Raw genomic sequence first — 20512 nt, 5'->3', positions numbered from 1 at the left:
TTATCCAAATACTTAGCATACCTAGTGACATATTCATCTGTAGTGTTTACATGGTGTTCACATGGTGTGTTATTCTTACCAACAGTGTTGTCTGAGTCTTCCAATTTATTCTTGACCCTGTTCCTGTTATTATCTTAATTCACCCAGTATTACAGTGGTGACTTTGACCACCTAGATAGTCTTCTCAGTTTCTTTCCTAAGATGAAAATATACCAAGCTCTTCTAAAATAAATGCCACCTTCTATATTCCTGATTTGGACTGCCCTTGCATAACTCCTGAAATTTTTGACTCCCTCCTCCTTTGCCTGTCTCTAGGGATAACTATTTTGATTCTAGGCTATCTGAACTGACTTTGAGTTCCTGGCTTGCCTCGGGCCACGTTTCTGTCTTATTGCCTGGCTCTTGTTGTAATTCCTCATTTATGGCTGTGTTTTGCCCACGTGAAATTCATCTCTTCCTGTCTGAAACCCAGTAATTGCTATTCCTTGACACTTGAAACTCCTCACCTTTGATTTATGTCAAACTTCTGGTTTTCCTCTGGATCTTTTCATCTTACCTAAGGCCCCAAGTTTGCCCTACCCTTGCTACTTCCCAGGCCTGTCTAAATAAAGCATCATGTGCTTCAGACTAAATGAAATGCGTAGAAAAACATATGCCAAAGTGGTAGAAGAAAGTGCCCATTTCTGCACATCAGGTTATCCATGAGCATCTGGGGAAGGATGTTGGAAAGTCTTAGGACTGAGCTTGCTGACTCAGGAGCCAGGTGGCCTAAGCTCAAATGTTGGTAAAATTACTTATTAATTGTGTGACCTTAGGGAAGTTTCCTTACCTCTTTGAGCCTCAGTTTTCTTCACTATAAATGTATCTCATGATTATTGTACATATTAAGTTAAACTGTCTACACATTTCTTAGAGGCATCACCTGAAAAAAATACTCAAAGGTTAGCTATTATTTTATATTATCCCTCAATCATGATATTTAATGATTTTTAATGGCTAAAATTGAGTGTCATGTCTATGTTTTTGGGCTCATGAACCCTTATGGAAGACTGCTGAGTAGATCTGATTCCCTTACACAACTATTGCTCCATCTTTATCTTGCACCTATTTCTATAAATGAAAAATGGCTATTAGTAAATAATTCAGAATCTCATTTCAGTCTCTGTTTAAAAGGCCCAAAATATGTAGGAAACTGAGAAATACAGTGATCATAATGGAGGTTTTAGAGTAGCCTCTTCCAAAACTAATTTGCTGGATTAGGCAATTAAGGGTTGATATTATTTTGCACTTTCAATGTGTGAATCAAAAACAAATGTACAAAAAAAATGTACAGACTTTTTAATTCATGATGGTGAACCTGCATGTGATTGACTTCCACTTTTTTCCCTTAGACAGTGAATCTGTGAAGAGGAGATACTAATCATACACATCGTACATCTATTTGATTCTTATTTTAAGAATACATTTTAATTATCAAATAAGTCTAAAGAACTTAGTCTTTACATTGTATAATGTGAGGATTGAGTTTTTCACAAGCAAGATTACAACTGTTCACATTGAGCTTCCTTTCAATATTTGAGTAAAAATTAATCTAATCTTGTAAGTGAGGAGACTCACCTAAAAATGTAAAGTTTACACTTGTGCCCAGTGCAACATAGCAAGTATAACAGCAAACTACCCCCTCATACCATTACTCAGAATCTATTGTTCTTTCTGTTGCCCCTGAACTCTCTGGCCCCTCACAGGATGTCACAGAGTTTGAAGGTAGCCATAGTAAAGTGAAATATCTGAAAGAATCAAATGATCTACAAAAGCACATTAATTATAAAAACCAATTATAGAGATTCACTAAAGCATTTTGATTTTGCTTTATCCCTCAGAATATTGAGAAAAAAAGCTCTATCTTCAAACATCTCTTCCAAAAATGTTATTGTAATAGCCAAGATTTACCAGGTGCTTGTTCAGGGCCAGGCATAATAGTAAGCATTCACATGCCTCATCTAATACATTGTTCCCCAGGTGGTTACTACACAGGTAAAACTCCACAGGTAGTTACTACCCTTTCACAATACAGAAACAAGAAAGAAAACTTAAAAGTTTAAAGAGGTTTAGTAATGTGTCTAAAACTACATAGTTGCTGGGTGGGATAATCAGGATTTAAATTTAGGCTGAGTTATGGTCTCATCAATATGCTATATGTGCTTGATTTCATATCATTGAACCTTCATGATCTGTTCAGTTCTTAAATACTGTGATGTTTGGGGTGGCAATGATTGGTTTGAACTTCAAGATGTCTCACTGGTCTCATGGCACCAGCCTGAAAGCTCTTACCATCCTAGACTCAGAGCAGAAGTGTGTGTTCTGATTGGCCATCCACTTCCAGCCAGCTGCACAAAATCACCACTCATGATTTAGGTTGGAAAATGTATACTGATAATCAGTATTTCTTCCTGTATATGATTGACCAATAATTGCAACTCTAACTGCACAGAACAATAGGCAGAGAATAATTTAAATAAATATCCTTTAGAGCATTAAATCTTTTTTTCTACAGTTTTAATCATTTTTTTAAGAGAGAGTGAGAGAGAATTTTTTAACATTTATTTTTTAGTTATCGGCAGACACAACATCTTTGTTTGTATGTGGTGCTGAGGATCGAACTCGGGCCTCCCGCATGCCAGGTGAGCACGCTACCGTTTGAGCCACATCCCCAGCCCACTCTTAATCATTTTTAAATATGCAGTTCACTAGTATTAAGTATTTTCACACTGCTGTGAAACAAATCTCCGGAACTTTTTCACTTTGCAACTCAGAAACTCAATACCTATTAAACTGTATCTTGTTTTCCTCCTCTACCTAGTCCCTGGGAACTACCAGTCTAATTTTCGTTCCAATGAATTTGACTACTTTAGATTAGATACCTCATAGAAATGGAAACATATGGCATTTGTCCTTTTGAGATGTTTTTTCACTTAACATAATGTCCTCAAGGTTAAACCATGTTGTTGTATGTGACTGGATCTCCTTCCATATTAAGGCTGAATAATATTCTGGTGTACTTATATGTACTACACTCTGTATATCTATTCACATCTGTTGGTGGACATTTGGATCCACTAGGCTTTTATGAATAGTGCTGCTATCAGCATAGTGTAAGAGTTTTCTCACAACCCTGCTTTCAAGTCTTTTGGATATAGATCCATTATTGAGATTTCTGGACCCTATGGCAGTTCAGTTTTGTTTTGTTCTTTTCATTTTGGGGGGGAACTTCATACTAGTTCCTATAGTGATTGTGTTAGTTTACATTCCCACCACTGGTGGACAAGGGTTCCAATTTCTCCACATCTCCACCCACATTTTTAATAGTCAGTAACACATTATATCATTTTTCATTTCTTTTTCTTTTTTTTTTTTTTTGGTACCGTGTATTGACCTCAGAAGTACTTGACTGCTGAGCCACATCCCCAGCTCTGTTTTATATTTTATTTAGAGACAGGGTCTCACTGATTTGCTTAGTGTCTTGCTTTTGCTGAGGCTGGCTTTGGACTCAGGATCCTCCTGCTTCAGCCTCCCAAGCCACTGGTATTGTAGGTGTGCACCACCACGCCCGGCTTTTCATTTCTTTTTGATGAAACAATATATTTTTATTGTTTCCGAAAATGTATGTTGTAGACTTAAACTAAATCCATGACTGGCATATTTAAATGTTCTCTAGTCCTCTAAATGTTTAATTTCAGAAGCTAAATATTTCCCTGAACATTCCTTCAGTAAATGAATAACTTGCTCTTTTGAACCTTAAACACTTATTTGTTTCTTCAGTCTTTTAGCTACTGCTGTCTTACCCAGCATTAGAACCTTCTTAAAATTAGTCATAGGAGAAAAGAGGGAATGTGGAGACTTCTCACTTCAATAGTCTGCTAAAGATGGAGGAAAAAGGGTGCTATTCAAAGACTCTCTGTACTTAACAATTTAGAATTCAGGATGGAAATAAACCGAGGGAAATAGCAAGAATATTTGAAGGAGAACTTGATAAGCTACTGCTGCAGAAGGCTCAATTCCAAGGAAATATGCCTAATATCCATGAAGCTATGAAGTAAGTTTCTAAAAAATCATGCTTTTCTATTTTTTTTAAACTTCTCATTTGCTTGAAATGTCAATTATTTGATAGGAAAAGCAGAGTCCTGGTACTAAAGCATAGAATTAACAAAATAGACTGTAAACAACATATTTGGATATTTGTACAGTGGACCTTCTATGAAGTAAAGTATCAGAAATTGTCAACCTTTGACTTTAAAAAACAGTATTAGTATATGTGCCATCTGTAATATTTTGATTCCATGGTATGATATTTTTAATTTAAACATTCATCTTATTTCTATTACTATTGTTTGATTTTTCTTATATTCCTTTCCTGTTTCCTTAGTTGAAACTTCTAGAAGCAAGTATCTTTTTTTCATTCCATACATGAGAGTAGATGAATAAAATGAAATTATATTATGTTTCATGTCACGTTTATTTATTATGAGAACAATGTAGAGATTTTTATAAGAATTGCTAGCAAGAGGAAAACATCAGATGATTTAACATTCTCCAACTAGTTACTAGTAAATTTTCGAAAGCTATCACATAGTTTATAAAAATAATGGATAAAAGAAGACAGCAAGGGCTAAGGGATGTAGGCCAGTTGTAGAGTACTTGCCTAGCATGCAAGAGGCTCTGGGATCAATCCCCAGCACTGGGAAGTGGAGGAGGAAGACAGCAAGACTGATGGATAATTTTTTAAATGAGCACAGATGTATAGAAAGACAAGTATTGGTCAAATTCTATACACTTGGACAGAAATAAAAATAACCAATTAATTAATTAATTTTAGATTAAATAAGATTATGTAGAAGCATAATAATATGTGGGAGTTAATAATAAGCTAAAAACAAAGCAATATTCTGTGTGGCAGCTAAAAATAGAAATAACCCGGGGACAAGGAGGCTTTTCTTCCTCTGTTTATTCTGTGTTCTATTTAGCTAGCACAATGAATAAAACAGAAACATTCCTGCAATACTTATTAAAAAAAAAAAATTTTTTAACTTAGCCTTTGCTAATGTTAAAGAGCCTAATTTATTCTTGAGTTTATGAGTAAATCTTAATAATAATGAAATTAGGGAGAAAATACCACTTTCTATATATCATGAAAAAAATGCTTAAGCAACAGTCCTATTGTATTTCCTATCATTCAAAATTAAGTAAATGAAGCTTACCACTTGGCTAAAAACCTTATTTCATTAAGGAATCACTCATTTATCACGTCACTATTGAAGTGGCCATGATACAAATAAGAACTTTCTTAGAGAAAATCTAGAAGGAAAAGCATAGAGACATTTGGCTTATCTAGGGAACATTTTAGTAATAGTTGCAGATAATGAGCAACAGCCAGCCAATCATTACAATATTTTATTCATTTCTATTCTAGCAGTCTGTTTGCCAAAAAACGAATAAATTCCTCCAAAATGTACACTCATTTATAAACCCAGTTAAACTTGCTTAAATATATCAAACTCCATTTATATATTTATATAATTTTTAACAACTACTTTAAATGCCTGGTGGGACCAGTTTAAAATATAAAAAGCTAATCATTGCTACACCCTTAAATAGCCACTCTAAAACTAATAAATTGATCTTACAAGTGTAGTAAATTAGATTCTCTTAAGCATTTCATTCATCTTAAGATTTCCAGTAAAAGATAGCAGATTAAAAGCATCCAGTAAGCTCTTTTCCTTTTCTATACTCAATTAAAAAACAGTGAAAGGATTTTTTAAGAAGGAGGCACAGGCTAAAAAGACCAACCACAAAATAGGAGACAGCAGCAACAAAACATTGGAAGTTGAAAAATAAATAGGTTAACAATTTCAAGAAATCTAAGGCTAACAGTGGGAAAAGGGAGAAGTACCACATTTATAGTGCAGAATTCCTAAAAGCAATTGTTGATATTATTTCAGAATGCATTAACAAAAGAGGGCATTTTAAAATCTATTTTAAAAAGTAAACTGACCCAGGAGACCTAAAGTTTTTAACTGATTTTAGAAGTTCTCCTAAAAATTTGCTCAACAAGAGCATTTTACAGTAAAGACTATAGTCAACAAGTCTCATTACAACCTGCTTTTATATTGCTTCATTCTTAAATAGGAGAGCTATTAAATAAAGGTCTGATGTGAGAATATTGAAACTAAGAACAGGGGGAAAATAGAAAAACATTGTAAGGAATAGAATACATGTGGTAAAGAAAGGAAGTAATATAAAACCATTCTTAATCTTCTCAAGAGAGCAAAATCTATCCAAGAAGCTAGAATAGAGTGATACAAAAAGAAATGTCCAGAAAACAAAACAAATATAAGCAATTAAATATATAATTGCATGAATGAAAAACACAGCAAACACTAGCTGGATTTTGAAGAAAATCTTCCTGAAAGTAGGATAGGAGAATTAAGGATTAAAAATAAGAGAGAAAATTATATGGAAATCTGAGAACCACTCATGGAAGTCCATCCACACAAGAATTCTAAAAATAAATGCCAGAGATAAAAGAGAGGGGGGGAAAATCACAGAAATAATATAAGAAATTTTCCTAGAACTGAAAGATAAGAATTTCTAGGTTGAAAGGACTCAGTGACATGAACAATGAATAAAAATCTATTCAGATGTAGATGTAGGCATGCATTAGGTTTGAATATAAGGTATCCTCCAAAAGTTCCTGTGTTAATACAGGAAGATTCAGAGGTGAAATGATTGGATTGTGATAGACATAATTACTTAAGTCCATGGAGATACTGAGTGGTAACTGTAAGCAGATGGGACAAGCCTGGAAGAGATGGGTCACTGGGGGCATACTCTGAAAGGGTTCATCTTCCCTATGCCTCTTTCGCCACCCCCCACCCTCTCTGCTTTCTGGCTACCATGAGGGGAGGAACTTTCTTCTGCCATGCCCTTCCACCATGATATTCTGCCTCAACTTGGACCCAGAGGAATGGATCAGCCATCCATGGACTGAACCTCTGAAACTGTGAGCCAAAATAAACTTTGCCTCCTCTGAGTTGTTCTTGTTAGGTATTTTGCTCACAGTGATGAAAAGCTGACTAGCAGCACTTTATCATGAAATGTCAGAAGACTGGTGCCAAATAAAAGATATTCATATTTTCAGAAGGACGTTTATTTAATGGAGAAAGAATTAGAATGACAAAAGACTTTTCTATAGCAACACTAGAAGCTAGAAAATAATATAGTATGGCTTTGAAATTCTAATGGCAAATTATTCCCTATCAAAAGCTTTACTAAAGGGCTGGGGATGTGGCTCAAGCGGTAGCGCGCTGGCCTGGTATGCGTGCGGCCCGGGTTCAATCCTCAGCACCACATACCAACAAAGATGTTGTGTCCGCCGAGAACTAAAAAAAATAAATAAATATTAAAATTCTCTCTCTCTCTCTCTCTCTCTCTCTCTCTCTCTCTCTCTCTAAAAAAAAAGAAGCTTTACTAAAATTACAAATCAATTGTCTGAGTAGAATAAAACCATTTTACAGATGTATCTTTAAGACAAATTTCCCTTGTGTCTATAATTTCTTGGGTGATCCACCAATAAAAGAGAGAGAAAGAAAAAAAAGAATAGATATGGAATCCAGGAAACAGAAGATGTTCATAAGGAAAAGATGAAAGGAATCCCCCAAAGGGTGATAGATAAGATAGCTTTCCTATAACAATAATATAGGCTGGAGCAGTGCAGAATGAAGGGTTTTCAAAGAGGCTGGCTTTGGGGCATGGGAAAAAGAAAGGATTGGAGGAACTGTTTATCTTATGAGAAGTTCAGAAGAACTGGTGATTATCTTCTGTAGTTCTTATGTAACTTTGACAGAAATTAAAACTAAACTTATAAGGAAATAAAATATAATTAAATTGTCTTGTTAATTAGAAAATCCATTTGCCCTTACAAACCCAACTTGGGTTTTGTTTTTTGTTTTTTTTTTCATGTTCCAGTTTACTGAGATTTAGTTACTCATTCAACCATGGAGACTGTTATCATTTCTAATCCACTACAGTATCTGTGGTCATGGTTTTGGTTTGTGGATGGTAATTCCAGGATAGGGCTACTTCTAGGAACATTTTGTCTAAATTACAAGTTAGCAAGCCAAGTTCATTCTTTTAATGGGATTTTAAAGCTTATCTCGTTTGTTGTAACTTAGTGCATCACATATACTCTTACTCATTTTCTTTTCCTATAACCTCAGGCAACTTTTGTCCAAACTAATTTACCCATTGCCCTAATCAAATTTATCTTTTCTGCCAGATAGAATTCAGTGCACTTTCTTTATTTTATATTATTTCCGTATCCACCATTCTATCTGCTATATACTACAATAAGTCAATACTACATGGGGCAAACATATCAGAAGAAGCAAAAATTTAACAAAGAATAAACATAACATATTTTTTAGTAAATTAAGTGAAATAAGTATATTATTTAGTAAATTATTAAGTATAATATAGTAAAGAAAATATCAAGCTAGGTAAAGGAGATTAGGACTATCAGGATGGTTTGTTCCATTTTTCTTAACTGGTGGTAAGGGTCTGCCTCATTAAGAAATGGCAAAGATGTCCACTACCATGTACAACTAAAAAGAAAAAAACTAAAACATGAAAAATAAAAGAAAGAAATGGTAAAAATGAGTAGAGACTTGAAGGGAGCTAAGGATTTAGCAATGTGGGTATTTGTGGAAGTAGAATTCCATGAAGAGGGAAGGTAGACTTTAAGGCAGGAACTGTTTTTGAATGTTTCAGAAATAGTAGGTAAGTGTGACTGGGATAAAGAGAACACAAATAGAAAAAAAAATGAGATGGGTTTAGAGTGCAAATGAGGCCTGTACATATATTTGGAAGTTTTTATTTTGAATTATAAGAGTATGGTTCTTACTACAAGTGAAATAATAAATGATCAGTGATTTTGAGCAAAGAATTGACACATCTATCTCACATTTTGAAAGACTTGTTCTAGCTCAAATGTGGAGAGTAGGCTGTTAGACCAATAAGATTAGAAACCAAAAGACTAATGAGGAAGCTATAGCCATGATTCAGATGGGAAATGATGATGGTGATGGAGGTGAGAAGTGGTCACATTTCATACATATTTTAAAGGCAATCAACTGATTTACTTGGTGGTTATCATATGGAATGTGAAAAAGCAGAGAGAAAGTGAAAACAAAAGCAGGAGTCAAGTATTCCTCTAAGGCTTTTGAACTGAGAAAATGATGGATTTGCCCTCAAATAAATTGAGAATAATGAGAGTGGAGCAGGTGTGCAGAGAATTTGGGAATTCATATCTGAGCATGTTAAGTTTCTTATGTCCATTAGATTTCCAAGTAGAGGTATTTTAGAATAAGCTTGTTGGCAATATGAATCTAGAAAATGGGGGAAATCTGCTGGAAATATTAATTTGGGAGTCTTTAATATACAGACAGTAATAAAATCTATGGTTGAGCTCACCAAAGGAGGAGCATACACAGATGACCAAAAACCTCAGCCTAGGGTCTCCAATGATGGCCGAAAGTAGATTGGTGAAAGAGACAGAGAAGAAGCAGCCAGTGGAGTAGGAGAAGACCCTGGAGATTGTGATGTCCTGGAAGCCAGTGAAGAAAGCATTTGGAGGAGGTAGTGAACATTGTGCTGAATGCAAACTGATGTAACTGTGATTTTGTCAAGGTAGAGTTCATTGGTGCTTTAATAAGAGTTCAGTGCAGAAGTGCTCCTTCTCTTTTTTAAGAGAAAGCATGGGAAGGAAGTGCTTAGAAACAGCAAGTATAGAAAATCTAAAGGAATTTTTCTGTGAAGAGGAGCAACACAAGGAGTGGTCAGAAAATGGGGATAAATAAACTTAAAATAGTGCATGAGAAATCAGTGGGTGCAGATGCTGGTAGGTGGGTTGATGCTGTACTGAGAGTCTGTGGAAGTCTCTGGATACTTCTTTTTTTTTCAGTAAATTAAGAAGCAAGGTCTTTAGTGAAGAAGGATAGAGTTAAAGTTTACTGGGACTTTATGGAAAGAGAAAAAAGTGTGAAACCATCGTCTAGGAGAGTGGGAGGGTGATTGAATTAAGAATATACAGTGCAAAGTCCATTATAGTAGTATTAGCCCACTTGAAGCTCAGCCTCAGGTGGGGAAAGCTTGGTTATCGTGGCTATACTTATATTTGAACACACAAAGGAAGCTTTACATAGGTTGTTCTTTTAAGATGGATTTTAAATGAAGAATGTTCTCAAATAATAGACTGCATTTCCTTTATCAGGCCAAAGCAACTGATTTGTAATCATCTGCAGAGTTTGTTTGATCACATGCACACATGTAGCTGCTGCTGTACCCAGACCAAGTCTACAGCCTGGCTTGTCCTCTCCACCTTCTCAGAAACCTCTTTGTATACCCTCCCTGCATGTTTCCCCTTTCTTGTTGGTATCCTGATAGAAACATTATTACCTGAATTGCCGAATTTTTGAATCAAGGAGAAGGTAAAAGGTACTCAAATGAGATAGGAGAAGAGAGAGATAAGATTTAGATTGGAAATTGCTCACAATGATAGACCCATGAAGAAAGGCTGACTGAACATTGTTCTGAATTTAAAAAAAAAAAAAGCAAGCAGGATAATAGAGCAGAAATTCAGTCTTCTCAAAGGATTCCCGAACACTCTTGAGCTCCCTTGGGAACTACCAGATGCTGTGTTAACTGAATACTGAACTTCATATGTAAAGATCTGACTTTTTAAGCAAGGAGAAAATTACTTCTAGGTTCTTCATTTTTATTTATTGATAAGAAACTAATATAATCCCTCTTTTAATTTTAAACCAAGAAGTTACTTATTATGTTACAAAATGATTGAAAGCTTCCTATCAGGGCTCCTCTAGTTAGCTGCATGGTTGTGGGCAATTTAATCTCTCACTGTTTGCTGTTTTACTACCAAACTCAGGTTTATAAGTAGTAGAGGTATAAATAAGTTACCTTTTCCTGCTTGTTCCCAGCCTCCCAAGTTCATGCAGTTAGTAAGCAGCACATAGCTAGGAACTAGAGACCGTATTCCCATCACCACACTCCATCCAGTTCTTGTGGTTCTCCTGTTTTCCCACCTAGATGAAATCAGAAGGCAACAGTTTTCCTTCATCCCTGAATTGAAAACTCTGTTTTTACAGAAATGAAAATGGTTTACAATTTTTTTTTCTCCAAAGACAGCAGCTCTTTCCTTATATCACAAGATGCAATGACGTAATGGGAAATTTAAATACAAGGTCATTCTTTTAGTGGGAAGATCATTCATTTAGAAGACACATGGGTCTTAGAGCTGCAGGTGCTTCTGTCAACACACTGCTGCCCTCTGCTGCCTGACACGTGCTTTTCCTACTTTACACATAACCTTATAAAACAAGCAAATTTGTAATCAAAGTTCCAGAGCCATACTAAAACAGAAACCCAGGCCCTGAAAGTGACCAAGGGGACACGGATATTGGAAGGTTCAGCATTAGAGTACTGGAAAGTCCTTTCTTCCTGCTTTATCTTCTTGGGGTTTTTTTTCCCTATTAAATTAAATATCAAATCATTTATTTTGTAGCTACTTAAGAAGCTCTCAAGATTTTTTTCACTGACAGAATTCATATTCTTGTGGGTGTAAATACACAATAAATATAGGAAGAACACAGATAGATAAAATAATTTAACATGATAATAGATATATAGTAATGAGAACATGGAGCACTGGGACAACATAAAATCAGACGCTCTCTACCAAATGTCTTTCATGATTACTTTTTTTTTTTTTTGACCCGACAGCAGCTTTCAAGTAACTCCTTCATTTACAGAGCAAGATACCAAAGCAAAGGAAGAATGATCCTAAGGGGTGAAACCAAGATCTGAAACAAAACCACTTCTGATTCCAAAAATGTTTAGGGCAGGCTTTTCTGGAAAATAACACTGAAATGAAGAGACAAAGACAGGTGTTTGAATGTCTAGGGGAAGTGCAGGAACAGAGACCCAGAAGTGGAAATGAGTTTAAAATATCAAGGTAGAAGGAAAAAAAAAGAAAAACCCATATGGTTGAATTCGAGAAGCATGCAGAAAGACTAGCAGAGGTTGTGGTAAAGAGCTTGAATTTTATTCCAAAGTACAAGAGGAAAATACTGCAGTATTTTGATCAGAGGAATGACCTGATTCATGATGTAAGAAGCTCATTCCGGATGTTGAAAAGGAAGTAGATTGTAAGAAAAGAGTAAAGGGCAACTAGTTAGGAGAATAGTAACTTAAGTCTCACCTGGGTCCCCTCTAACATTTTGAATTCTCTCACTCCCTCTCACCGTAACCTAAAGCCTGGTAACTTTCTGATGGCTTCTGGGTTTTTTCACTGTCCTTTTCATGGTGTGGCTCCCAGCACTGGTACCCTCTCTAAAAATCATCTGAAGACGGAACAGTAAACTCTCTTAACCACATCATACCATCACCTTCAGTTGAGACTCCTACTTTTCTTCCTAATGACCTCAAGGAGGTGAGATTGAAGGCGGCCAGTTAAGTCACCCCATCTTTGTTTGATCTTCACAAAACCCAGAATCTCACATCATGTCATTAGCAATAGATTTCTTTTGAGACCCCTTTTTAGAAAACTATGAAGACCAACTCCCATGTATCTAAATGTAAAAAATTAACTTTGTTCCTAACCTTTCTTCCCAGCAAAAAAGGTGCTTTGAATTTTGAATGCTTCTGATTTACCTTTTTTTTTTTTTTAGTTGAAAATGTTCTCCTTGCCCAAACTTGGAGTGAATCATTCTAAAATCTCTTAGCTAGGTTATTTAACTTTACCTGGACTAGCATTTTATGACAGGGGTGGAGGGAAAAACCCTCTTTGAAGGCAATAGCAGAACGGGAGTGGAATGGTAGAAACTCCTCAACTTTATTTCTATAAGTTGCAAATCTCAATGAAAACAGCATAGTAGAATGGCATTTTTCCATTATAAGTGAAAATGAGGATCAAAAGAAGTAGGATTAGCTCTTGGTAACAGAGACCGAAGTCCAGTATATAGAAAAATTAAGCCTTTATACTCATGTAAAATGGTCAGGAGTAAACAAAGTCATTGCCTTTTTTCTATCTTTGGTTTTGCCATCTTTGGTGCATGGCTTCCATCTGTGACATGTCTGCTAGCTGTCCAGCCATTATGTCTACCTGTCTGTCAGCTGAACATTCCTCTAGACCATTAAGTTCAACTGTCCCTATAACCCCTGATTTCCTTTACCACCAACTTTCTGCTGAGCACCCCACCAAATACCTTTGTTTTCAATATTTCTCTCTTCTGAACATCCTCTATTGCCAAAGTGAAGCTCTGGCTTATTTAATGAGAACCCTTGTATTTAAGGCCTTTGGAGTCAGAAAGGAACTTGACTTCTGCTTTCCCATTTACTAGTATGCAGAGCCTGGAAACATTAACCTTCCTAACCTCAGTTTCCTAATAGGTAAAATGGGGACAATAACAGTACATATTTTATAGAACTCTCACAAGATTTAAATAAGATAACTCATGCTAAAGGCATAGCAAAATTCTTGACACACAGTATTTAAAAATTATTAGCTGTTATATCTATCATTAGCTTCTATTCAGAATACTTGAGAGAGTGACCATTGAATGAGAAGCAGAATCCGAAACTTGGCCTTCAGAGTCTTCCATATCATGGACCCAATCTACTTACAGAGCCTTATAACTTATATCCTCTACTTAAATAAATATCACACAAACACCAGCAATATTGAACCCTATGATGTTTCCCATGAGTACATCTATATTCTCTGCCCTGCTCTTTTTCAAGTGTTTTCTTCTATTTAGAAATTCTCTCTTGAGTCCTCACATTCTTTCCATTGCCACCTAAATTTTGAGAGGTTCTAGAAGCTTTTCCAGAACCCGGGACTGTATAATAATTGCAATCTTTGTTGTAGTATTTCAAATGTCCTGTGTTGACCTCTGTCCTAGGAGATTCCTCCCTTGACTGCCTGCTTCATTGCTTAGAGTTCCGTCTTAAGACCAAGCACAAGGACTTCAGAGCCACCATGTATAAGCATGCATAGTCCCTTCAGGAAGTCACCTGACCAAGGCTGTTTGTGGCTGAAATCCAAACTATACTCTGCTCATCAAATTGAGCTCCTTGACATAGGATGCATCTACCAAAGGGGAAATCTTCTTTTGTCTGTTTTACATTAAGGCAACATATAGAACAGTGGACCCAGTAGCTAATAGACCAACATGGTCTAATTGATTCTGAGTAACTAGGTACAGTGGAAAGTGAACCACAAGCTCAAGGTTCATGATATCATGGGTCATTTCATAGGGGTGGATGGGGTAAAGGAATAGGCTTGGGCATTCTATCAAGCTCCACTGAAGGTATCCCATATTTCAGTTGCTGTGCCTTAAAGTGGTGAATTTGTTTTAAAGCATAAAATGGAAATAGCCATTGTGTTGAAACATTACAACCTTGCATTGCAGGGCACCATACTCTGGGAAGCCACAGGTTAGAAACATCTGTTCATACTGGTGATGACACATTTCAGAGGAGGACACAGAATGTCCAGGGGAAGTAAGACAAAAAGGTTCTATTAGGTTGTTGAGACTTTAATTTTTTTTCTAACAAAAGAATATGTAGCTCTGATTCTTTTGAAGTCTGATTTCTTCTTTGTCCCTGATAAAGTGAATCTCAACAGGGATATGTCAGCTAATATTTCTGTGTAAGAGAACCTTCTTGTCATCTTTTAAAACAACTCAGAATCAAATGCTTTGATTATCTATTTCATCTTGTGGTGATAAAGGTGGCCCTGAAACCAGCAAAGTGAGGGACAGGGCTCCTTTTTTTTTTACACACTAGAATGGAGAAAGGATGTAGGCCCCTCATGGAAGCTTTGGAGACCTCTTCTACTCCTTCAACCTGCTTAGCACTCTGCTACTTTATTTGAAGAACTTTATTATTTAGTTGAGAGGTATAGTTCCTGTTTGGAGACATCTTGGTACTCTCATCTTTCTGCCTTCTCTGTGAATATGTTCAAAATCTCTTCTAAGAGCAAGTTTAGTTTAAAAATAACAAAATAGCAGACAGGGCACAATTGAGCCAGAGCTGGTCTATCCTCAATGCAAAGGTGATCAGCCTCCCATGCTTGCAGAGGCACGTACTGCATGAGAGGGAATATGGCCTGGGAGAGATGTTACAACCTGAAAGCACCTGTCTGGTCCAACAGGCAGCTTATGCTTAGTTTCAGTAAGCTTCTGCCCTGCAGAAAGGCCTGCCTTTGCTTTCCAGTTTTTCAAAAGGAGTTGACATTCTGGTTTTGGTGGAAAACTTGCTCTCTTTGAAAGTTAACAATAAATTCCAAAAGGTTTTTTGAAACATGTAGACAAAACAATAGGCTTCTTTGTGTATGGCCTGTGGAATACCAGGTTGCAATTCTTGCTTTTTTTTTAAGAATTAAAACAGATTCCTGAAAAGGAGCATGCATAGAAAGCATTTTGCTTTATGAATGACTGGTTGCATCATTACATTGCCATTCAAATAAGGCCTCATTTGTCTTTAAGAATGCAAGAACTGTAGCACATGGGGAATAGACAACAAGAAAGGCAGCATTTTTCTTGTTTCTATGGTCACTGTTACCAGTATGCAATAATGGCAGAAACGAATTTGTCCTTTTTGCTTGTAAATGTACACACCCAGGCATAATAGGGACAAGGTGTGTCCAATAAAAGTGTCAAATAAAACTCCTAGAGCAGGCTTCAAAGTATTCTCTATAACCTGCTGGAATCTCAATTCAGTATACACTTGAGTATTTTGGGAAATGAAATCTGTGGCATATCTAGCTGTAGACAGTTAGATACCAGGTCAGAGAAGACTAGTTAACAAGAAACCTTGTAAAAGAAAGTATAGGATGAGGCTTTACATTTTTGAAAAATGCAATCACACTGTTTCTTTTTATAATTCATCATATTTTATTTTAAAAATATAAATCTTAGCAAAGCTTTCCCTGAACCATTTTCTAACATCTATTCATTTAATTTATTCAATAAATATTCACTAACTACTTAACTGGTACGAAGTATCCATCTAAAAATATAAAATTACAAATCATGACGATTCTGCCCTTAGGAACTTAAATTCCAGAACTAATAAATAATCAGTTTCATGGTGTGTTAGAAGGAAATAAGTACAACAGAAAAAGGAACAATAAAGCAGGCTCAGAAGGATTAGGGATGTGTTCTAAATAGAGAGGGTAGGGAGGGCTTCAGCTGACTGCTGAGCAAGGACTTGCAGAGAAGGGGGCTGGTGTTTTTAGTTTTCTACTCAATAGAATAAGTGGTTCTCTTCATTTATTAAGGTGCATAAATTAAGTGGTGAGGAACTAGCATCTTTTGTTTACTAACCAAATACTTAGTTTTAAAGGCAAGCAAAGAAGCACATGAAGTGAATATTAGCAGCTGAGGCCTATCTGCTTAATTAAGTTACTCATCTTTAGAGGTTCCTGTGGATCCCCCAGATTCCCCATATCTTTGATCATAATCCACAAGGCCCTTCATGATGTGGTTTCTGCTTAACTTTTTATGTCATCTCTTGACAGTTCCTTCCCTGTCCCATGCTGAGCTAATTCTTTCCCTGTTGGCTAAGCTCTCTTTTTCTTGCCTCTGGACTTTTGCACATGCTATTCTCAGTCACCTCCCCTGGTCACCCTCTAAAGACTCTTCCACTCTCTATTTGGGCATCGCTTCTTTTGATGAGCCTTTCCAGATTGCATAAAAGGTGAAATTGGTGACCCCACACCTATGTTCCCTAGCACCCATGCCAGACTTTATCATGGTGCTAACTGCTGTTTTTATACTTGCTTGTGTCCTTGTGTGTGAGCTCCTTCAGGGGAGAGACTGCATCTCGTTCATCTCTGTGTCTCCAGTGTCCAGCACGGTTTATTGCCCATGTGGGTCTTTCAGCCAACAAATAAAAAACTTGATTAATCAGTTGTTCAGCCTACCTGTGGCATTGTAGTGCTCAAATTTCCCATACAAAATCTTCTAAGTCTAGGGCCTTCCTCATATTCCATTCACACCTCCTGGTCCTTACAGTCCATCTCAGCACTGCCCCTTAAGAATCCCACATGATGATCCCCACCACTTACCTGAACCTTCTAAACTTGTTCTGGGGGAGTCTTATAGCTTAGATATGGCAAACCCTTAATCTGACTGGTCAACATTTCCCCACCAAGTTTTGAGTTCTTTCTTGAGCTTTCCAGATGATAGTTCAGTCACTTCATGCCTCCTATGCAGGGTTGCTGTTTAGGTGTCTCCTGTGTCTCACTGTTGCTAACCTTGGTTTTTTCCTGCCAGGTGCTTTTGGCCTTGTTACAGCTCTGTCCCTACAGGGGAGAAGGTAACACCCTCTTCTCTTTCTCTGGGCCTCTCTAGAACTCCTCCAGTTTGGGTAATTACTTACCAGTGCCCTGCAATTTCCTAGTCCCACAGCAATTGTCCTCTCTTCACTCTGCGCAAACAAATCCAATAATACTCAGTGGTGTTTGATTTCTACTTTCAGAATTGTCTGCTGCTTCCTTTTCTCTTGGCTAGCACAGATCTTGCATGTAGGTTGAGAATGTCCAACAGCTGTCTTATGCATCTAGATGGCTGAGACTTTCTTCAACAGAACAATTAGCAGTAAAGATCATTAACTAAGAGAGAGAATAAAGATCATTAGCGTCATGGTCCAGTTTTTCTGACGTATATGTTTGCGTCAGGGCATACCAATACTGCTCAGCTATTTTCTTTTCTCACACATAGTAGAAATAGAACACTGGGAAGCTGATCTCATAGAAGTAGAAGGTAGAAGAGGAGTAGGTACCAGATGCTAGGGAGGATGAGGGAAGAAGTAATAAGGAGATAAGGGTGGGTACAAGGTTACAGTAAGGGGGAGGGATTAAGTTCTGGAGTTCTATTGCATAGTATGATGACTATGGTTAACAATATTTGTATTGAATATTTCAAAATAGCTGGAAAAAAAGAATTTTGAATATGCACATCATATATAAATGATAAATATATGATAATGGATGTACTAAATACTTTGAACTGATTATTATACTATATATATATATATATATATATAGAGAGAGAGAGAGAGAGAGAGAGAGAGAGAGAAATACAACACTGCACCCCACACATATGTATAATTATTATGTGTCATATAAAAAAAAAGAAATAGAACTTTGAAAATCCTTATCCTTGATCACCTTTTCCAGGAATACAGGTGATGGATTGCTGGTTTCAAGGGGAGAGAAAAATGGACTGAGTTGTTTTAATTTGGAAATTTGACAGTTAATATATGAGCTTTCTCGGGTCCTTCAAGAAGACAAAATTCTCTCACCCACATTGTTAATTTGGTTCTCACAGCCCCATGAAGCCTATTTCATAGATGAGGAACAAAAGGCTTAGAAAAGTTGAATGATATTTCCAGTCCAGGATTGTGCAGAAGTAGCAGGACCAGGACCTCACCCCAAAGTTTCTTCCATTGCATCAGACCACCCCTCCAGAGCTGCTCTATAGTGCCAGGGACTTTTCAAGGGATCAGAGCCTATCCAGCAGAGTTCTTTCATCCCTTGATCTTGCTTAGACTTTTGCTTCATTATGAGTTTTTATAGAGTAATAAGCATTTCAATATTGGTACCAATTACTTAAATCCCCAGCCCTAAGCTTAGGAAAACTGTTAACCAGAATGTGCAGACAGTTTTGCTTAACTGAATTTTCAGATTGACAGAACTGAGAGAAATATATTGGAAAGATTATTCTGTGCCTCTGTTTTCTTATGTTGAATTTGAAAATGTATGTAGAATTTTGAAATGTAGTGAAGAACTAACTAGAGCTCTTAAAAAAAGAAAACAAGTGCAAGTGCCAATGATAAGTAAATATTCTACCCAATCATAAATAAAATTGGAACCAAAGAAAAAGGTTATCATAATTGATGGTGTTATTGATTCTCATAAATGTGTGCTGTGTGTCTTAACTGCATGTGTCTTTTAACCTCCTAAGGTTGGGGAATTTTCTAAAAATAATCAGATATCTGAGCAGTCAGGCCTGTTTTTCTCCAAGTCTATGCCATTAGGAGTTTACAAACTGATTGTTATTAATGCATTAAATTATATCCTGGCAACTCAGATGTATCCTATAAAACAAAATTATTCATGAATATCTGAGATTATATTTTAATTTTGACTTATGTTTAATATTTTGTGTTAATTGAACCCAAAGATTGCAAAAATCAAGGCAACTGTCTTTCAGCAGCATATAACATAGCTGTATTGTAATTCTAACTAGTGCCTTTTAATATTTATAGAAAGCATAAAAATATCTATAAAAATAAATCTCATGAGCAAACCACTGCTAATTTTGAAGTGCTTAATATTCATATTTACATAGTCCAGATGGAATATATTCAGGATGAAGTTTTAGTTTAAATTTTGCTCCCAAATTATTCTTCAAAAATATAATCTCACAACTGTGGAATATCCTGCTCTCAGAAAATTCAAAGGAGGTACCTGATGTTTTACATAAATATAGCTTCCTTGAATTGAGACTGATTTTTTGCATGTCCTTAATTTTTTTAAAAAAATTCCTTATAGACATCATTTGATTAAACCTAGGAAATTACTTTAAAATTGGCACTTAAAAAGATTGTTTCAAGTTTCTGGGAAAGGTAAAGTTACAGTTTTTGAGAAAATTATAAACAAATAAGAAAGAGGGGACTTTACAGACAAGCTGAATGGCTTTTCTTAGGAGGCCTCATTTCATATAAAGGAAGTAGCTGAATGGCAGGTTAGAAGGATACTGTTACCTCCTCATCACAATGAACAGTTTTCTTTCTTCCCAGTTGCTGTTTATGATTGAGAAGAAAAAAATGTCATCATCCCCTTTGTGAGTATCTCACATGGTAAAACTAGGTGGTGGGATACAAAGTCACTCAACAACATTGGTTTAAATTTGTACACTGATAAAATGGAATACAGTTATAACTTAGGGTATGGAATCAAAAAGAACACTGAGCCCAAATTCAATATTTACATCATCAGAGAGACTTCTTACTTTATATATCTTCCTTCTAAAGTCTGAACTGGGTCATATTTATTTTTCAACCAGGAACAAAAAGAGATTCTTTGATTTTCCTTTTGGTCCACATGTGTATTGGATTGTTATTGAGTTTCTTACTGGGAAAGGTTAAGTTAATATTTTGATAGCAGATAAAATCTTCAAAGTGAGCCACAAGCTTAAGTAATGAGAATTAGATTTCATGGGCTAGTGTGTCCAGGATTAAAGGATAAAGAAAGGATTTGAAAGACATCCAATCATGATTATTCTTAGTGCAAAGTTTATATCCCTCCCCACCAACAAGTTTTTTAGCTTATTACCTTGTCCTTTATATTCAGGTGTCAGAAAAGACCTTAGAG

General features: G+C 36.2%; 1 protein-coding gene across 10 annotated transcripts in view; it reads left to right on the top strand.

Moving 5' to 3' along the window:
• Positions 1 to 20512, top strand: part of Oxr1 (oxidation resistance 1) — a 381332-nt gene that overhangs the window by 230051 nt on the left and 130769 nt on the right. For 2 of the 10 annotated variants that reach the window (XM_078016792.1, XM_078016791.1), the window contains exon 1: positions 3835 to 4093. The exons of 7 other annotated variants lie outside the window; for them this stretch is intronic. Coding sequence is in view for 1 of the 3 variants with exons in the window: in XM_078016789.1 (XP_077872915.1) it covers positions 2675 to 2681 (7 nt within the window). In the remaining 2 variants the exon portion in view is untranslated. Of the gene's footprint in view, positions 1 to 2634; positions 2682 to 3834; positions 4094 to 20512 lie in introns of those variants that run through there. One more of the 10 variants, XM_078016789.1, reaches the window with a different exon arrangement.

Source organism: Ictidomys tridecemlineatus, chromosome 7 (assembly GCF_052094955.1).
Source record: "Ictidomys tridecemlineatus isolate mIctTri1 chromosome 7, mIctTri1.hap1, whole genome shotgun sequence".
Classification (NCBI taxonomy): domain Eukaryota; kingdom Metazoa; phylum Chordata; class Mammalia; order Rodentia; family Sciuridae; genus Ictidomys; species Ictidomys tridecemlineatus.
Note: the sequence above shows the minus strand (reverse complement) of the source record. Positions and strands in the feature narration are given on the sequence as shown.